The sequence below is a fragment of the Pempheris klunzingeri genome, chromosome 1 (assembly GCF_042242105.1).
Source record: "Pempheris klunzingeri isolate RE-2024b chromosome 1, fPemKlu1.hap1, whole genome shotgun sequence".
NCBI classification, from domain to species: Eukaryota; Metazoa; Chordata; class Actinopteri; order Acropomatiformes; family Pempheridae; genus Pempheris; species Pempheris klunzingeri.
Genome location: NC_092012.1, coordinates 33,246,115 through 33,267,778, shown reverse-complemented (window position 1 = coordinate 33,267,778; position 21,664 = coordinate 33,246,115). Strand labels below are relative to the sequence as shown.

At 42.0% G+C, this 21,664-nt stretch overlaps 1 protein-coding gene across 1 annotated transcript; it reads left to right on the top strand.

Annotated features, from left to right (window-relative positions):
* The first annotated feature begins 12,907 nt into the window (after window positions 1–12,907).
* LOC139202035 (putative gonadotropin-releasing hormone II receptor) lies at window positions 12,908–21,426 on the top strand. The gene is made up of 5 exons (XM_070831538.1): window positions 12,908–13,456; window positions 14,835–15,039; window positions 15,173–15,515; window positions 17,736–17,798; window positions 21,420–21,426. Exons 1-5 carry the CDS (start codon window positions 12,908–12,910, stop codon window positions 21,424–21,426), a joined length of 1,167 nt encoding a protein of 388 aa, XP_070687639.1.
* The last annotated feature ends 238 nt before the right edge of the window (window positions 21,427–21,664 follow it).

Below are 21,664 nucleotides of genomic sequence, written 5' to 3'. Positions count from 1 at the left end.
TGGTAGTTTTTATATTATAAAAGGATGCAGTAACTTTGGGACTGTTGTCAGGTTCAAATACCGTTTTAGAGTTTTGCTGTTGTTTGCGGATTTAATAAAGTACTTATTCTTGAGGCTTACTAATAATCATTATATTGAATTTCCACATCAGAACATTAACAACAATAATATACAGTATATACTATATGGAATAAGCAGTGAGAGAGCTGCTCTGTGTCCATCCACCAAGGCTTAGTTGGCTTTTTGGTACAAATTTATATTTGACTTTTCTTTAAATATTTCAAAATTAAGTTTTACAGTTGTTAATTCAGTCAGAGAGAAATGTTTAGAGCATTAAACGTTAGAGAAAATAACCGAGTTACTATAAAACAGCAGTTAATGTGCCTGCTGCCACCAGCTGCAGCTCAGAGGGAGAGTGGGGTCGTCCCTTAATCAGAAGGTCCGTGGCTCCTACAGGTCAGCTAGAAAGGTACGATACAAATACAGACCATTTACCATTTGATTCAGTTATATTGTAGTTTGATACCAGTCTTTAAAAGTGATTGGAATGAATGATGTTTCTCACATAGAATAGATGACAATATAAAAAATAAATAAATATTCCCCTTTATTCTCCTCATTTATACTATAACAACAATATATATATGTATATAATATAGGGCACAGGCAAAAAATAATAATCCTCTGATTTAATTTACATAGAATGTATTTTCTCTTATAGTTGTGTATTCACACTCTGCACTGTCTCACCCATCCTGCTCCCGACAAGACCTAATTCTCCCTTTAATGACAGACCACATGGTCATAATACAAGAACGTAGGTCCAATAGAGATGAGAGACACGTATACAAAGGTAGGCTACGACATGTGATGTGAGGAAGACCACCTGCTGCTGGTAGTCAAATCCCCTGCTGTGTAATTGAGTTTGCCACTAGATGGAACTCTGAACCAAATCACGACGGGTACATTTTATTTACATTTATATGAATAAGCCTGTTACCGTTGTGCTTGAACATGCAGCCCTACAGTCTTTCTCCTTTTCATATATGTAGTATGTGAAATCCTCTTCTGTGCTGTGTGACCATGTACTCTGGGTTTTAGATTGGTAGTTTGCCTTAATCTTCACTGGACATTAAGGGTACAAAAACAGTTAAAATATACTTCTAAATTTGTATGACTATACTTTTTCACATCTGGCAAATACACATTCATGATTTAAGTAGAGACTGAAGAAGTCAAAGCTGTAAACAGGGAGCTGAAAGGCACAGGGAGTCTTTCCAATCAGACCACACTAAGCAGGTGCCTTACTCTTCACCTTAGACCTACATAATACGTCACTGCGCAATTTCACGTGTGAGGCTTCGCTTCAGCGGCTCCACTTACACTTCCATTTCCATTCAGCCACCCTGAGGTGACATTACACCATAGTTCATGTGCGTAGGTGCCTATCACATTACACACATTCGTGACTTCAGAGTTGTCGTCATCATGTGTTATGTGGCAAGAGATGTGTATAATCGACAGACATCTTCCCTGCAGTCTGTTGAACGGATGTGGATGATGATGGACAATTGGTGTATTTTACCTGTTTACTGTTCGAGCTGGCTCATAATCAGACATTGACGCATGTTGGGGGGCAGAGAAAGCTGGTGTGTAACATCTGTAGGCAACAGTGGAGCTTTCTGGCTTATATCATATGTTTTTTTTAACACTAGACGATGCAGGTAGTGTTATACTACGACAAGAGCAGCCTCCAGGTGTGTGTTTTTGCCATGAAGTTAGATTAGTAAAGACACAAACGTACAAAGTCATATATTTTTAGCGTGGAGGGATGTGAACATAGATCTGTTGGCTCATTACATCTGAAAATCTTTGGGATGGACTCCCAAAACATTTAGCACAGACCTTCATGTCCCCCTCTGGATGAATCGTAAGAACGTTTCTCCCAATCACCACCATCAGCGGAACATTTACTTTACTGCCCAATACTTTTTTACATTTCTTTATGATTAAATACCTGCGAAGCTTAATGACATTCGCCTCACAGAGAAACTAGCATTACCATATACTGTTGGATAATAAAGCCTTAGTCCTAACAGTTAGTTCATTAATACCTGTTAACACTAGAAATTAACATTTGTACCATGTGCTTCACAAATAATGGTGTCAAACGTTAATGGTGCAAACTTCAAGACTATTGAATTATTAGTATTAAAATAATCTGAGCACAATATAGCGGTAGGTCACCTTGTCGCCTAAGTACCGGGGAAAGCACATTTCCCTTTGCTGCGGCTGTGCTTTGATAAGTAGAAATCTGAGTTTCACTGAAAATGTGAAAATTCCCATCTCTGAATGCCATTAGCCTCATCTGCTGTGTGCCTATTAGCCCACTTCCCTCACTGTGGGATCGTCCTGATGGCTTCTGACAGGTGAAAACTGCATCAAGGAATGACTCATAGAGGTGCAGAGCCACTTGGGCTTAGGAGCGCAAAAAACAATCATACTTGAGCTCAGATTTAACTGATGTTAGAGTAATAAAAAGTGACTTGTGTCCTCAGAGAATCCAGAAACAACCACTTCATTATTATTTCAGTCCCCTCATCTGGCTGATAATTGAACCCTCTGTCACCTCTCAGAGCTGCCTTGAAATCATTAAGTGTTGTATGACTAAACGACTAAGTGGCAAAGTGGACCAGCGGTCCACCCACATCGTCCGCTCTGGACGTGTAACATCCAGCCGTGGCTTTTGTTTTGTGTCTGGGTGAGCCGGAGATGACTCGGCCTGTCTGAGTTATCCCTCCATACTCCCAGAGAGAGAAGACAGCGGCGGACAAGCTTTGGCACTCTGAGGGAGGCGAGACAGGGCTAAAAATAATTCTGCTGTGTTTTTAATTCATAAACCTGAACCCCTCCTCTGCTGTTCCACCTCTGCAGAACATACCTTGAATGCTTTGGGTGTATTTGAATTCGTAAGCTGATTTGATAAAACAAATTTCTCTTTTAATATTACTTATTTGGATCCATATGTTACAGTCTTCTGAACAAATGGGATTTATTCTTTTCAGAGATGATGGTGATGACATCCACAGTTTCATCATCCTGTAGATAAAGGCACAGTCTGCCTGTTTCTCTTATTATTCTGTAGCAGGGTAGAATATGGCCCTTTGAACTGTCACAATTTACCATATAATGAAAACTCCTACTAAGAGCAGCCCGTTCTATTTAGCCTGGCTGCAGACGTCTGACCCAGAAGTGAAAATGAAATGACAATTCAATCTGATTATAGCCACGGTCTATTATGGAAGGCCACCTCTCAATCAAAGCTACATTTAAAAAAACACACTGTGGCTGCCTTATTAAGTGCAAACTGCAATCTGCAGTGAGCCCACACTGCACAGCAGAACAACAGATAATTTGACTATGAATTAAATTGTGGCCTGTGTTTAGGAAGATGGCGGCGCAGTCGGTTGGATCCTCCCCGCTGCTCTCACCATGTTTATGTATTATATTTTGCATTTGAAGTCTTCCTCAGCGGTGCCTCTTCTCTGATCTCTTCAGTCAGAAGTACAAAAGATGTGGTAATCAGTGGTCTCAGTTTCCTCCACCAAGTCAGTAACAGGAGAGGAGTCCATTTATAATATATATTGTGTTATTATGATATATTATTATAATGTATTTTAAATTATGGAATAGCCATCAGTCATTTTCCACATATCACACTGCTCCACAAGGATGATGCCAGGAGCATCTCCTCACCTCATCAAAGGCTTCTTTTGTGCTCTCCGCCATATTTATGATGTCATGGAGTTTGGTCTGTAGGTCGTCTCTATTCTTTAGTCCGTTAAACGTGACATGAAGTCAACTGGAACCTTACGTATGAGTGTGTCGCACAAGGACATGGCTGCAGACAAGAGTTTGAACTCCAGTTTCATTTCTCACCAGTGACATTATCGATCCATTTGTTGAAACTTGGAAAGTGACTCATCTTGGCGCTGTGGTCTGGCATTTGAAATGATGCGTTTTCGTAGAATACAAAGAGGTTTCCTGTACGATCTATTATGTTCCCCTCTGCTGCTTTCAGTGGATTTTTCAAAAATATCAGCAGCCTCTGACTATCAAGGATGACGACAAACCAAGAGTAGTATCCAGCAGCCGATGGTCATTGATGGTGATGGAGGAAAACAAAATACACAGAGGCATTTACACTGACTATTAGAGATGCTATCATGTAATAAAGTCATGATATGAAGCCTTTGTGCACAGTGACTGTTACACCACGAGTCTCTAATGTTGATTAAAGCCAGAGAGACAATGCATCTCATCTCTGATTGGCCTAGGGTTGGATATGGTGTTAAATATTTAGAAGTTTGCTCTCTGATGGCTTTAAAGTGCTCTGAAAATATGTTAATGATGTCCAGGTTGTGAAAAAATACTGAATAATGAATCATTTTTCTTGATTCCTCTCGGATGTAGCAGTCCGGTGTAGTTTTTATCTGTGTAGATTCATCATCATTATGGATTAATTTTGACTAGACGCTCCGCAGTCTTTGTCTCCGTCACAGGCTTTATGCTCGATATGATTGATACCGCCGCCACAAAACACCCCGTGAGCACTCTCCCTGCCTGCTGATGCCTGCGGCAAAAAGCCACCCTATTGAAAACACTCCACATTGCCTGAGGATTTCTTCTGTTATGTCCTGATATGCCTGTAACTGTTGACTGTGACTCATGTTGAAAAGTGCACATCAAGTATTTTTCTGCCATTGTACATCCGGCTGGTAATTGGAAGGCAGTGTAAAAGTGCTTTCTTCTTTGCTTGGAGATAATATGCGATGGATTAAATATGTGAGCTATAGGAGCAGGTTAGTTCAGCCTATTATACAAAAACGCAAGCGGTTCACAAACCCCCTCTTTGTCACGCATGTGATGCTCATGACAGTCAGGACGCTGTGCAATTTAGAGTAGATTACATGGTCAAATGCATTTTGTTTCATGACTTAAACGAATGCATTTACATAATAGAGGACATGCAAAATACTGTATTGGACACATAGTGAACAATGTGAGAGAGCATTTAAATGTCACAAAATGCCTCCTGAAACATACAAAGCAAAACTTTACATACAGAAATAATATTGGTATAAAGAATACAAACAATACAAAGACATGCGACAGGTGAGATCCAAATTAAATGTTTACAGTTTGTTAACTTTGCTAGGTACCTTATAACATATGACCATCTTTCTAAATAAATGTTCCTTTGGAGTTGGTTATATCCTCCACACAGTCCACAGCCTCCGGTCCGTGGGCCCGTTGGTCCGTTGGTCCAAGGGAGGAGGCTTTAGTCAATTTACTGTTATCATTTTATGGGCTTAACTTAACTTAAAGATACTTTGCCGAGAAACAAAAAGTCACAAATAGAAGTCCAATGTACCCATTAATTCTGTGCCTTTGATGATAACTTTGGTATTTTTAAGCCTGGGCTGTAATTTGTCATATTTGAGTTTTTGGAAATTGGTCCAGTAGATCACCTCAGCTAGCAGCCGGATATTGTAAACAACGTTTGTAATTTAATCCTTCAGGGGCAACCACACCACCAAACTGGGTCCACTAAAAGTGCTTGTTTTTGCCACCGACGGGCTCTGATTGTTATTCTGACAACATCCCCACAGAGATAGACCCTTTTTACAACCATTATCTCTTCAAAGCCACCAAACTCCATTGATAAAAACAATAATTTTACAGAACACAGGAGTTGCTGCTCTACAGCTGCCTCAATCAGTGACTTTGTTTGTGTTACGGACCCTCTCAAACACCAAAGGCACACACTGCTAATGAAAGGCCCCCTGACACCTCTTCTTGCCTATTTAACCCAAACAGTCACTTTAATGCATTTGCCCCTCAGCACTGCCTCGGCTTCAAGTCGCTGCTAATTGTATTGAAAACTGGAGCAGAAGACAGGACAAAGAGTTGTACTTCCTCCATGTTTTCTCTTTTTTTCCTGTGAGCTGTGTGGTCACATCACAACTCTTCACCTAAACCACACTATTAACTGGCCTTATTCTTTAGTAAGAGGCTTGTCTGATGCCAGAGGTCCTTGGTGCTTATGTGTCTGCTCTGACTCTGGGAGGGGTTACGTTTCGTTGTTAAATGTGGATGACAGACAGTTGAGAACAACCTTTTTGCCATGTATTAGAAAAAAAAAAATCATTGGTGACCTATTTTGAAGGAGGGCCACTCTGGATATTTTTAGCATGCGGTCCATTGGGAAGAAGCCATATTTCACTATACTTTTTACCCTCGACTGCCCAGAGACCAGAGACCACTAACAGCTTAGACTGCCAGCAGGTGGGAAGACCTGAATTTCGCCTGTCCAGTCTGTTGTCCTGTTCACAGCACCATGGAATAGAATACACACTAATGCACTAGCACTTAGAGAGTGCTAGAAAGCGTACACGTCATGAGGGGAGGAAAAAAACTACAGGCTGTAAACTCTTGAATATGTTGGTTCTGTCTTGGTTTTGTCTGAATCATTGTCATTTGTTGTTACACACATGAAGGAGATTCTGCTAAAGTGAGTGAACATTGTTGTCTGAGGAGCCAGACTCATGGATGTGACTCAATATACGTGCACCTGTCTGATCTTACAATATAACGATACACGTTTTATATATCTAACAGCTGGAAGTTTACACGTTTCTCCTGCTTTCCTTCTAGCTATACCCGATACAACCAAACGCTACAATCCAAACTTAATGAAGCTTATCATTCTCACATTTTGTCCCGTTTATGTCACTGGGGGAGAACAAGATACTCGGCACACCTTTCAGTACAAAGCAGCCAATTCTGTCGCTGCGATGGTGGGGGATTCTTCTGAACTCACCTCTCCTACCTTCATTTGTCATTTGTTTGACTGCTTGATCATTCACCTGCACCAGTGCATTATCTTAATGCCACTGTGGATATTACTGTTATGTGCGAAATTAATTCAGCATCATTGTATTACAAACGACAGTAATCCTCTCTTGCTGTAACTCACTGGTCTGACTCAAAGGATGTGGGTATAAAGCCTGCAGCTCGGGGACTAGTTTAGGGAATCTCTTCCCCTCCTCCATCTTCGTGTTACCATTTACCAATGTTATTAAACTGGAAGACAGAAGCTCGTGTGAAGTGGCTCAGTGATCAACTTCTGTTGTTTTTCTTAACCAGAAAAGTCGTATCACATAGCTGAAAAACTATCTTTTACTGTTTTATGTGGCATTTTCTTTCAGCTAATTTAACGTCAGGGCTCGCCTCTGCAGGTTTTGAAGAGCATCATTGCTGCATCCTTCCTGCTTAGACACGATTGTGAGTTGTTGTTTTCTTCCTGTATGCATGAGTGAAAATGGAGAGAAGGCTATGTGACACTAGTAAATCACCACCATCAACAAACATCACACACTTATTATAGAGGAAGCAAGCATCCCCTTAACAGCAGAGGAAATGATCGCTGAGGTCAGTGGTACAAAATGCTTATAGACAAAAGACAAACTACGCTGTGAACTATGAAGTGCACACATTGGGCCAAATGCTTTGCAAAAGCACCAGACCTGAAAAATAACAAGACTAAAGCCAAATAAAGAAACAGATCTGAGGGTGGACTCGCAGTCCTCCTCACATCCACAAACAGAGCTCTTATTATAGGCTAAAAAACCTTGGCTCATCTCTTCAATGCGATTACACTGCAGTCTACAGCAAATCTGTTTACGATGAGTAAGCTCTCAGTATCTTGGTACATGTCAGCTCAGCTTCTAGTCAAGGCTGGCTCCACGCCAGCAGGTTGAGCGTAGCATTATCCGGTAAAATCGCTCAGGTGACCTTCAATTCAGGAATCGCCGGGCCACAGATAATGAAATGCTCTGTCACTGACGTGTCTTTTTAATGGATCAAGATAGGTTTTAGCATTTATGAAGGTATTGGTCACCTTGCTGCTCTCAGGTAAAAGCTGCTTCAGCACCTTACGTGGACATGGGTCAGGTCAGTACAGTCAGATGTTGTGTGAGATAAATTAGAGGAACCGGTGTGTCAGGTGGCCAACTGTGGGAGCTGTAGCAACTACTTGATCAGCATATTGATGTTCTCATCCATATATAATAATGATCAATAATCATTTTATTTTCTGTGCAATTTACTTTGCATTTTTGTAAAAAAAAAAAAAAAAAGTGCTGGTTTTACTAGATTGAATTAAAGTGACATGATATAGTGGTTATTTCACATCCACTGGAAAAATAAATAACAGTTAATGGATTGAAATTATGAGATTATGTTATAAAATGCAGGTGGGGACTACGTATTGGATCTTTGTATCTTCCTCAAACATCTTCTTTGTGACATCTGGGCAGATCACACGTCGGTCAGGTTATGAGTGCATCAGACTTTTACCTTCAGACTGTACTGTGTGTGCACATCTGGCCCTTCTGGCTGTGATATAGTATCAGCAGTGTGGTTGTCAGCGGACTTCCCTGTAAAATCCCATCTGGCCTACATGTCACAGGTCATTATCTCAAATCCTCACTGTGTGGCCATATTGTTTAGACCATCTCTAAGGATTTACTTCAAAACATACGGTTCCCACAGAAATACCACCTTGAATAGGACATAATGAATCCTAAAGACGTCCCTGACTTTTCCACTAGTGTCAGCGTGAGGTTGATATTTGTGGGTTTGAATTAAATGTCTGAACGGCATTGCCATGAAATGATGCTACACACATTCATGTCTCCCTTTTAACATTAACTTCACATGCAGCGCCACCATCAGGTCAAACGTTTCCTGTGTCCCACTCTTAGCACCTGAATAAGCAGCAGAACAAGAGGTTTTATGACGAACAAACAGGTAAACTCTGTCGCTGTCTTAGGTTTCACATGCCTGCAGGGGCAGCTGTATTTGTTTTGTGTGGAAAGGAAGGGGGGGGGGGCAATGAATGATAACAATAATATTGCTTTGCCTCAAAACAAGCATCACAATTACTGTGGATTAACATGAAAATGAGCCTGATGTCTGTGGTGCTGGGAAGGTCACGGCCTGTTTGGACAGTAGCCCAGAGTCTAACATCTGCATACACCAGCAGCCAGCACCAATCAGACGCTCCATCACTTTGAACACCGAGGCTGCTGATAATCCACCGCCGTAGATTTAATAGAGGAGAGCGTGCAGCTGTGAGATAAGGCAATGCCACAACAATAATATGTCCTAAGCATGGCTACCAGCCAATGTACAAAATGGCACCAATGATTAAAATGTAGCTTTATCTATCAAATTAATTATGAACCTTTTCCATCCAGTTTGTCGTGATTATATCAAATAATTCATCTGGCCTCCACGAAACACAGCAGATAATTGAATCTCCTCTTTCCAAAGAGACACTGAAGACAGAGCATTGATGGAGCTGGTCAGTGTGTCACATTTTGGTCTGTAGGTTCTGTTTTCTGTGGAGATGCTTTTCTCTCCTCTGTTAAAAGCTGATGCCTTGTCATGTTAAAACAATCCTCCTGTAACAGAAGAGGAGCGCAGTGATAGCTTAGCAGCCTGCGTCATAGCCCACTTGGTTTGAATCCAGGTTAAAACCTTTTCCACAATGCCATCCTGTCTTTTCTGTCACTCTCTAATAAGTGGAAAAGAATGAAATGAAATATTTCCATGTATGCATATCATTCATTCAGCTGGCGTAATTTGATCATTATCATAAACAACAAAGTTTGGAGTTCATATCAACTCAGCTCACAAACAGCTTACAAACTGAAGCTCAGTCTTTAAGCATTGATTGTAGTATTGTCATAATGTCTGCCACTCAGCAGACACTTTTCTTTTCTTTTCTTTTCACAAGTGCCACTATGGGAAGCACACATAAGAGTTGTTTTGATATTTCACGCAGAGAGCTCATATTGTGCAGAGGTTTAGTGCAAGCGTTCAACAATGTGCTGTAAAGACCAAACAGGATGCTCTCACTCTTACATTAATGTAGTGGGCAGCTGACGTGTGTGGCGTATTGTATCTATGGATACAAGACTTACCCACTGGTGGATCTGTATTCTATGTAATCACATGCATATCATTAATGTGTATCTGCATTGTTAGTCGGCCCAGAAATTAACTGTAGAGAGAGTGAAATGTTGACCACCATGTCATAGCGCCAAAACGGGACCCTTTAACCTCCTCACCAAGAAAAAAGCAATGAAAACATGTATTCTTTATATATTTTATTTCCTTTGGGGCACTAATTACAAAAATCTATGTTTTTTTTAAGAACAGACCCCACATTTTTTGAAATATTGGCCTCCACCAAATGGTTGAGATGTCGTAAGTAAAACATGTTTTCAATAAGATATAGTGAGTCAAAATGTGCTCTACCATATGGTTGAGCAGAAGGTTGAAGGGTTAAGTGGTTTGCACATTCATGCAGGCGTATGCACGTACGCACATGTCCAAGGCTATTTCAACAGAATGGGGGTAAACTAGTTCAGCCACTGAGGACACCTTTCAACACCTTGGATGCTATGAATGCAGCATGTTTGTTGATGGGAGCTTCATGACGGAAGGAGTTTGGCCTCCTCTTTAGAAAAGACAGAGTCTCTCTTCAGTGTGACAGGTATCCATCTACTGACAGGTTCTGTGAGAAAGAGCCGCAAGCATAGTCAAGCAACAGCTTAGTCAGTGACAGACCGACCGACACATACACAGACCAATCGAATTCGGGTGTGTGGTGCATAGTTTCTGTTTTTATATTGGGTTTAGGTGATGATGAGTGACACAGAACATGATATATATCTATGTAAGCAGGGAAAACGAGTATGATATTAAGGTAGAATGTTATGATGCTTATTTTAATAGTGGCATAAACTAGTGCAGTTAAACAGTGGTGACATTTTAGTGTTTCACAGATATTTGTCAGGACTCAGCTTGAAACCAGGACAGTCCTGGACAAACAGGTCGCTGTAGATAATTTTGCCTTCTTAACACATTCAGCAGACATGGAACAGCATTAGCCTTCTTTGTTGTGTCTACCTGATAAATGCAAATCCAATATTCCCTCTCCTTCTACTTTCCTTTTTGGCTCCACCATGTTTTCCATCTAGTTTTGTCTGTCTGCTGCTTTTAGTGGACTAATTATCTGAAAACAACACAAGTGGTGAGAGTGAACCAAAACAGTGAGCTGTAAGACACCAAAAAGCTCTGCAGAGCGGAGGGAAACATTAAAGGTCTAGTTCACCCAAATCATTAAATGCAAATGTTATTTTTTTTTATGCTCATATCCCCCTCATTCTCAGTCTCTGGATGTCAAAATGAATAAATACAGCAAATAAAAACAACCAAAACGGAAGCCAATATTACTAGTGGAAAGATGAAGGAATGTGGTTTTATGTATTTATTTTGAATAATTATAATAATCCTCATCATAATAATAATCATTATCATAACAACAGTGAGATGGTAAACACAAGGAAGACTCGGTGGGTGGTGTGTGTGTGTGTGTGTGTGTGTGTGTGTGTGTGTGTGTGTGTGTACGTCTTTCCGCTCATCTTAAGCAGAAACATTTCCTCTGAGGATTCTTTCCATTATTTGCCCGTTTGAATACAGATGATGCAGAAAAAGAGCTAAAGTGTCCCTCCTGCTTTAATGAGGAATAAACCAGACCGATTGAAGGAGGAATAATCCTCGTGCAACCACACAGATTGTGGCAAACAGGAACATTAATAGCATAGACTTGGACTGCATGAGTTTATTTTCTGTATTCTTCTCATTTAGTCCACTCATTTAACAGTAATGCGGTTTACTGTAATTAATGCGGCTATTAAGAGCAGGTTCAGCTCGGCTTGATGCAAATGATGCTGATAGGGGCTGCTCTGTCTCATCACATTTTCACTGGCAGGATTAAAATTAGAAACTTTGCCTGTGTGTGCGCTCGGGCTTCACTGAACCGACGCCCGTGGGATGCGGGACGCGGAGACGCTCGTAGCCGCGCCTCGGAGCCGCTGACGCGCACCGCCGGAGGAGTGAAGCGCGTCTGAAACAGCGGGATAAAACTGCGGACAGGACTGGAGTCTCCTCCTCAGAGCAGCAGACCTCTCAGAAACTCAGTGCTGTGCGCGTCGTGAGGGGTCCAGCAGGGGAGATGGACTTCCACACGGAGGTTTCTCTTGGGTTCATCGGTGTGTCATGTGGGGAGTGCGTCGCTCCAGGACAACACGGACATCAATGTGAGTTGGTTGAAGCTTTTATAGATGTAGAAACATTTTTGCTCTGTTGCCATGCAAAGAAGAATAGTATAAAAGTATGTACTGTGCTATACTTACTGTGTATAGTAACCAAATTCTCCAAGATAATTTAACTGTTGATTATATGTTTATATTATTGGATAAATCCGCATTAGAAGACATTACTGAGGTTATAATCAGACTTTTAATGAGACTTGCATAGCTGAATGTTTATAAAGGGAAAAGCTTTGTATAATAAATGTATATGTACAATACATTTGTTCCTACAATTTCCATCTTTTTTGTCAGATAAGAGAATATTCATGATTGCTATAATCACCAGAGGGTCATTAACGTGGTATGAACTTCAGGTGATGCTGGTGCTGCATGCTGAGTAGTAATGTGGTGTGTTAGAGGCAATCATAGCATCTTTCCACATCAGAGAGCATCAGGCAGATGTGCCCCAAACAGCAGTCTACTCCCTCTCTGTCAGCCACTGTGTTACTCACACAGCTACTTTTTTTTTAGTCTTCTTATGCAGATCTATGCAGATGAATCTTTTGCACCAACATCATGCATAAGGCTCATGTATATATTTCTGAATTATCTCTCTTTGGTGCCACCAGCCTCCATGTAGCTGAGCAAAATGCTGACTCCTTGGTGAGGGTCAGAAAATGAACGCCTCCTCCTGCTGTGGTCTTCCAGTCATCATGTATCAGCTGAGCCCAGGACTTGACCTCAATGCCAGCTGTGACTGGCTGGCTCCTCACTGTAACTGGACATCCGTGGACAGAGCGCCGCAGCTGCCTACGTTTTCTACAGCGGCCAAAGTTAGAGTGATCATCACCTTCATCCTGTGCGGCATTTCCACGTTCTGCAATTTAGCTGTATTGTGGGCAGCCAATGGCCACAAACGCAAATCCCACGTCCGGGTGCTGATAATCAACCTGACTGCAGCTGATCTCTTGGTTACCTTCATCGTGATGCCCGTGGACGCGGTGTGGAACATCACAGTCCAGTGGCTGGCCGGCGACCTGGCCTGCAGATTCCTGATGTTCCTCAAGCTGCAGGCCATGTACTCCTGCGCCTTTGTCACGGTGGTGATTAGTCTGGACAGACAGTCAGCTATCCTCAACCCTCTAGCCATCAGCATGGCTCGCAAAAGGAACAGGGTCATGCTGATGGTGGCGTGGACTATGAGCGCCTTGTTCTCAATCCCTCAGGTAAGGCCAGGTGACACTGGTTTGACAAGACAAGTGATTACAGCTTGTTTGGTTCAGTTAATCATAGAGAGTTTGAAGAAAGTGATTCAGAGAGAAGTGCTGGGATATAGGACATGTTGTGAACTCATCTGTCTTTCCCTTGCACAAGTGAAACTTCTCCTCTATGATCCATACTGCATTACTTTGAACAGGCTTTAGGACTTGATGATTGGATCTGCATACATTAGCGTAGGTTTATAAGGTAAAAAAAAAAAACACCAGATGCAAATTATAGATACTTCAAATAAATTGTTATATATTCTACATATATCTATGTTATTTACATAAAATGTGACAGTTTCTAGAGGATTTGAGGCAAGAAACCCTGCTGCGTGATTTAGGGGGCCCACAGGGTCTCCATGTTAGGGATTAGTGGCTCTTTCATTACACTTATACAAGGATGGGAAAGCCTAAGCCTGGCAGTATAGATCTCTTACTGTGAGGCATACGGCAGCCTAGCCATGTAACACCGCTGATCATGCTGCGAGACAAATGGCACAAGTATGGCGATGCGATTCATTCTCCAAACAAAATGTTGACGTTGGAAAAGTCAATAACATAGCAAATGCAATAAGATTAGAGGTGGAATGCTTAGCTGGGTATTCAGTTAATCAATCGACAGAAAATCAATCTGCATTACTTCGATTGCCAATTTATTGTTTTAAGTCATTTTTTAAGGAAGAATATTCGAGATCTGCAGCTCCAAGTTTCTCAAATGTGAGGAGTGAATGTGTGTGCAGCAGATTTAGCACTCAGACTGAGCACCGAGCACTTTTTTGGTAACCTTTGCTACCTAATTAAGCTAACATTAGCTAAGTGACTTGGCTGAGTTGGTCTCATGAAATTTTTTCGATGGCCCATTATTCTGAAACCCTAATAGTCCCAAAAGTCTCCCACTGGACTGAAAGCCTGTTATCGTGAAAACAAATGCCTATTGCTGCGAAGGCCCACTGCAGGGAAAATACACTGCTGCCGCTGGCCCTGCCCTAAACCTAACCTTAACAGAGACGAGAAAAACACTGTGGGCTCTTAAGTCAGGGGTGCACACCAACTGATGTGAACTCAGGTCAAAGCCACACAGCTTTTGCTGTGATACGTAACAGGACTTGTTTCTAATTACCACTGAATGCTGGCATTGGGAAGTCAATTATGTGACCTACATGGACGTAATTCCTAAGGATAATGAGCAATTTGGACAAACCACTGGAACATCAGTATTACACAATACTTTAATCTTTCGATCTGACCTCTGCTAAACAGACAAAGAAGATACCAAATGACAAATACTGCCAGCAAAATGCTACCTGAAACTGAAAGTGTTTTATTTTGAATTCCACAGATGTTCATTTTCCATAATGTGACCATCACCTATCCGGCAAACTTTACTCAGTGCACCACGAGGGGAAGCTTCGTCACTCACTGGCAGGAAACGGCCTACAACATGTTCACCTTCTCCTGCCTCTTCCTGCTGCCGCTGGTCATCATGATTATCTGCTACACCAGGATCTTCATCCAGATCTCCAAACGGATGTCGAAAAAGAACTGTAAGTTGGTCTTTGGTTGGATGATAGATGATCTGAATTTGATTCAATTATAACAAAAACAATACGGTGGAATACTTTTATGTAATCACTTTTCATGCTCACATGCCAGCTCAACTCCCTTTTTTTTCTCCAGTGTCCTCAAATGAGCCACATCTCCGCTGCTCGAAGAACAACATCCCCAAAGCTAGAATGAGGACTCTGAAAATGAGCATCGTCATTGTAATCTGTTTCATAGTCTGCTGGACTCCGTACTACCTCTTGGGTCTGTGGTACTGGTTCTTCCCAGATGACCTGGAGGGAAAAGTCTCTCACTCGCTGACTCACATCCTGTTCATCTTTGGGCTGTTCAACGCCTGCCTGGACCCCATCATTTACGGCCTGTTCACCATACGCTTCCGCAAGGGGCTGAGGAGCTGCTACCGCAACACCACAGTGACGTCAGACCGGGAAACAAACGCGGTGATAACAGAGTCTTTAAAATGCACTGCTTTGCCCTCTAAAAGGGGAGCAACCACTGGCGATAAGGGCAGCAACTGTGGACACGCTGAGCCAAAATTCTCTGACGGCATTCAACTTACTGTGTTGACACGAGGAGAAGGAGGACAGACTTGCCGTTTCAGCGCCGAGAGCACAATTTAATGAACATGGAGATTATAGTAGACAGTAGAATTTAATACTGAACTATCTCACTCTTTGTGCAGAGGCATCCGTATACAGGACACATTTATCTCACAATCACACCCAACATGCATGTGTAGAATAATCTGAAAATATCCCTAGATGTGTCTTTGTGTGTCTGGTGCTTGAGGCTGTTCATCTTACTTAAAGGTTATATAACGTCTTTATAAACACAGTAAACATATTTGGATCTGTTTAATGGCTTGTGTGTTGTGTAACTGGTTCCCATTGTAAGAAGAGTCCACCGTCCTCGCTATACATTCACCAGGGACTAAAAATGGAGGATGGTGATTATTACACAACAGCGCTGCCTATGTTCTGTCAATAGTTGCACAAAGCCAAGAGGTATATAGGAAGCCTCAAATGACCCCTGAGAATACTTTGGTTGAGAATTTCCTTTGCAGCTTTGCAAGTTGTAGACATGCATTATCCCATCCATTCCCTCAGGAAGAAAAAGCGAGAACCGCGTTTTCATCATGTCAGCAGACATACGACGGCAGTCTTTATTATGTAAGCCATACAGTAAGCCATAACATTGTTTGGGGAATGAAGTGATAAACTGTGATAAAGAGATAAAAGTGGGATAATGAAGACAATTCAGTTCAGGGACTTTTACTATGACATGTATTTCTAATACAGATTACAGTAATGTAAGACACTCTTAAAGACACAAGGTAGTTTTACCATCACTTCATATATGACTCTGACTATTGACTGGATTGAACTGGATTGAACTGTTCCTGATAAAAAGCTTTTTTTTTTAACTATTATTGATTAATCTATTTGTGGTCTATAAAATGTCAGAAATTGGCAACTTCATGTAGAAGTCCAACTTCATGTTTTCAAATTACATGTTTGGCCCAGTAAATCAACGAAAGGTGTAAAAACGTACCTGAATTTACAGCTTATCGCCAAAGGTGCCATCAAAGAGAAGAAAAGAGAGAGATTCAAGATTGCTTCCTTATAAAGGGTAGCTCAGATTAAAATTGGATTGTATGAGGTCTTAATCCACAGACAGTGTATTAACTATAGTAAATGGCAGTCGGCACGCCACCAGTTGCAAACAGCTTTCTTGAAAACTGCCAGACTCCATTGACAAAAGCACTAGTTCTACTTCGCAGAACAGGAATCGCCAATGTGCATTTTAACATTTTTAACATTAGAAAACACACAAATGACAAAATATCAAACCCAAACACACCAGCATTCACACACCCCTCCCTGCCCCTTCTAGATCGAAGAGTGCACACACAGGTAACAGAGTTTAACCCCCCTGGACCTCTTTAATTTTAAATGACTGCCCATTAATTCGGACAACCTGGACGTCACCTGTCAGACTTTGGCTTCTGATCATGAGGTGTGAGTCTCTTGTGATTACTTAGAAAAGGGCAGTGAATCTCTTTGTCTCCTCTCTTCACTGCTTTCTGATAGCAGGGAACACATCAGTGACCCGGACGCTTCGCTTCACCTCTGGGACTGACTGCCTGCACGGCGATCTAATGTCTGCTAGAGCTGACCAACCTCTGCACAGACGTCATCTAAACCCTTCCAGTTAGCCAGCCAGCCAGGAGCAAGAGTTCAGACGAAACCATCCATCAGAAAATCTGTGTCTGTAACGGGTTAGTACAAAGCATTGCATTGTATCAGTAGTAGTTAGGGTGCGTGAGCTGCTGTCATATAATAGACCATAGGGCTGGAGGGAAAACTCTTGTTGCTCACTTTAATTGGACTATCTTTATTCCAGCCCCCACCTTTTTGTGTAGCCTGTAGCCACGAGTGTGGGACTGAGAAAATTGGGATGCAAACAACCAAAAGGATATGTCTCCGGGGATCTCTGGGGAGCTCAGAAATCCAAGAAAACCAAAGCCTGTTGGTTCTGGTGCCCATGACTGATGCCACCTGGATGCTTTGCTATGCAGAGGAGGATTAGAGCACTCTAACAGTTAAACATAGTATGTAATTACAGAAATATATTCTTCTACTTTTTATCGACTCACTATGTGACAAAAAGCCTTCAACAGTTGTGCAGCCAATTACTGCATGACAAAATGTAGATTCCTAGTCCCAGTGGATCCCTTCAGGTGTGTCAGTTTGGATGGAGTACTGCATTGTGCTGCATTGTGAAAACGAAACGAATAACCTGTGAGAACCTTGATCACGTGCAATTAATTGCAAGAGTAGCAACACATTCAGCTTTTAATACCTCAAATTAGTTCCTAAACAAAAGGCCTTCTCACACCGCCGCATGGAAACTGTCCTGACAAGTGTTTGCCTGAGAGATCATTCCCCAAAAAAAGCTGCTACGGTGCACGGCTGCAATTACATCATAGCGTTGATGCAACTCTCTCTCTCTCTCTCTCTCGGTTCAAATAGCAGATCTCAAACAGTCTGTAGATGCATATGGATGCCTACTGTACAGGGGTGTGTAACATCACATTGTTTCCACCATATGTTGGAACAACCAGTTTGCAAATCAAATAAAAAAAACATCTGCTTTGGAGAGCTCTGTAGAACGAACTGCTCGCTGTGCTGAACAGCTCCAGGACACCAGCATTATAATCACAGATGCATAAAGTCCTTCGTCACTCTTCTTTGACCAAAAGATGCTCACTTCCTTTGTTTTGAAAGCCAGGCGGAGAGCAAAATCTGTGTGCTCTCACATGGGCAACTGCCTCATACCCCTGCAGCCAAAATCCAAACATGAGGTGGCAAGTTACTGTCTGGTGGTGTGAAAATGGCTTTAGGCTTAGGTTATAGCTGAAATGAATTGGTCAGCATTTTGGGAAACATGCTTATTTGCTTTTTTGTTGAAAGTTGGCTGAGAAAACTGTGTGTCATCTTCAACACAGCCGAGGATAGAAACGGGGGTAAGCAGCCGGGCAACCTGTCTGTCCTCAACCTGTTAAAAAAATGAGGCTAATTAATAACCCTGTTATACCACGTTTGTTTATCCTTTTAAAAACAGAAGTGTAAAAACAACAGAGTATGTGTACATACTCCATAGTGCACTGATTAAACTAATGAGATGACTTGTTAGTGAGCTTTACAGATGCCAGTACACATATTTCTGGACAGCGCCATGCGTGCTGTCTCCCCTCCTCCCCTGCTTCAGTCTTCTTATCTAATGCTCAGCAAGAAAGTGAGGACGTGTATTTTCAAAAATTGCACAACTATCCCTTTAACGTCGTTCAGTGTTTATGACAATACATCACAAGTCATGATACACAGAAGCATAGACCGATATATACATGATGATGTTCCTTAAACCCATCGTGGTGCAGTGGACTGGAGTTTGGTGTCTGGACCGGTGCTTGAGTCTCCAAGGGGGCTGGTAAGCACGGCACATTTTATCACTGATGTTGTCATCCAGTCCCACTGAATCCTCTGGAGACCCTGAAGCCAGATCCCTGATACCAGAGCGGTCGGCACATCTGGTCAAGGGCGATGTGTTGCTCTGTCCTGACAAACTAAATGACCTGAGCAGCCATTGGGCCATTGAGTCCTATTTCAGCCAAGACTGAAAGACAGTGTATGTTTGATGACTTTTTATTCTCGCGGTAGAACAAGTTATTGCTTACATTGTTTCAGACTTGGCTCCCATCTTTTTCGCATCTCTTCCTGGCTGGAGAATGCCAACTCATTCACTGCTCACTGATGCTTTTCAGGCCTGTCTACTCCTATTATGTCTCCTCTGGTGAGAGGGGAGCGCATCATCTGATGAGTGCATCATCACGCAGGCCTCCTTTCAACCTTTATTCCAGTCGATCCGCTCACAAAGCAGATGTACGTACCTGTAGCTCACTAGAAGGACAGCTGCTGAAGCCGAGAAACGTATGCGTTTTGTGTTTGGCTCATTGCAGACGCCAATCTGATGTACTGATCAGCATGACAGCCGTGCAGATGTGCTGGATATGTAGAGTATGCACAGCCTCTTGGAGATAGACCAGTCCTATAGACCAGTGCTTTCCTTGTGCTAGTGACATTGCGCTGACTCAGCAAATTGCCCTTTTCTGGATCTTTTCGGCCTCTGGTGAAATGGCCGCTGTTCGCTCACTTTTCTCACATTATGTCAGTGGGGTCAAATGATGTGTCTCACTGGGATATTATTAGCATGGATACAATCTCTGGCCTACAGTAGCTCAGCTGTTGTTAGCCTCAATGAATTTTCGTGGCCAGTAGAGATAATATCTAACTAGCAATTTATTTCCACGTGGCTAATTGCTAGTTGGATTAAAAGCTGTCACTTTTAGTTGCTCTTATGGAACAGAAACTACAAGAGGAGCGTAGGAATGTGCGCAATGATGACTACTAGTCTCTGTGCCTGCTGTCTCATTGTTCAAAGCATTAAACATTGGCTGTTCATTGGCATTTCTTCTTCGTGCAGTGGCACTCTCCAATGAGTCCACGTGGAGTTATTTGAGCCCACATTCGGCAGCAGGGGAGCAGGGCGGGTGAGTCATTTCTCAGTGTGCATCAGTGTCCACCGCCCCATCACTACGTTATTGCTGTCATTTCCTGTGTGGTTTTATATAGTCCTTCGCTTCCATTTTGGGCAAGAAAACATCACCTTAAATGACCTCAGCCTTAACCTTACCTTGAAAAAAATCTGTTCAGTGCCAACAAAAGTGCCCCCTTTTTCCCCCAAAAAAGGGAAAATCTCACGTTGGAACCTAATCTGCTTTTTAAAGGTCAGTTTCAGACTTGATATTCTCACTGCAGTTCAAACACTTTGCGGTGCAGGCTAATGCGATTTTCTCCGCCAAACATTGGTGCAGATAAAGTGCAGAGATAGCTGAAAGTCATTGTGACAAAATCATTGGTAAATAGTTTTGTCATGTCAAAGTGGCGTTTAACACATCTGTAGTGACCTTTTCAAATATGTCAACACTGCAGAGGTACCGAAAAAGCAAAACCTGGAGACGTTCTTAGTACTCTGCTTCTGAAGTAGATTGATGTTGATTCTGTCAAGTCAGATTAAGTCAGATTTCATCCAGCAGTGTTCTTTCAATGCTTTTATAAGATTGATATTAGCAGTGTTTCAATATTTGCATTCAGGAGAGTTTAAGTATAACAGTGGAAGCAACATTTCCTGCAGCTCCACATCTCACGTGTACCAGGGGATCCCTCGAGCATTTCCCAGGTGTGTGTTTCAGGATCAACATTTAGCTGCTCCTGTCCATCATACATCACAGGGGAGAATATCTTTACCAGGTGTCGGGATCACCTCTGTATGGATCAGCAGCAAACCTTTGGGAAACCAAAGATCAGGCAGTAGATTGAGATCTTTGCTTTGTGCTTCATCTCTGTCTTTACAGCCAGATTACACCTGGGATACATCCTTTCCATCCACTCTCGCCAGTACAGGTTGGCGCTTGAATGCCCCCGTTGATAACTTCCTGGGTGATGTGCTTCCTCACTCTCTTGAGATGAAGTGAACTAAAAACCTTCTCTCTCCTCAGCCAGCCAGGGACCAGAGTCATAAATGATCTCTACCACACATTCGCTGTTAACTATAAAGACAAAAGACTGAGCATATATATATATATATATATATATATATATATATATACACTGTGAATAATGTCCTTATCCATATCTAAGACTATCTTTATCTTAAATAAAGGCGGCATATTCACAGCAATGTGACAGAAACACTGTAAGTAACATTGAATTACCATTTGTCCTTGCTCATATGTTCTCAGGCTGTAAGAGGATCAGAGTGCCGATACTTTAGATGCTTTCATACAAAGATCCATCCAGCTTGTATTTAAAGCATTTTGCATCTTATTGTTCTATGCCAGGGGTTTTCAAAGCCCGGCACAGTCTGACCCCCTCAGAGAAAACCCAGACAACCACACCCCCCCTCGTAGTTGATCCTACAGCTCCAGTATTTATTCAGTAGAGCAGCTGCAGAAAATAGTTGCCAACAAATGCACTATTTGTCCTG

Bases quoted from the DNA above. Each gene is read 5' to 3' on its own strand.
- LOC139202035 (XM_070831538.1), top strand. From the start codon at position 12,908: ATGAACGCCTCCTCCTGCTGTGGTCTTCCAGTCATCATGTATCAGCTG. The intron at 13,457-14,834 runs GTAAGGCCAGGT...TGAATTCCACAG, and splicing joins CCTTGTTCTCAATCCCTCAG to ATGTTCATTTTCCATAATGT. The intron at 15,516-17,735 runs AAAATGCACTGC...AAAAGCCTTCAA, and splicing joins GCGGTGATAACAGAGTCTTT to CAGTTGTGCAGCCAATTACT.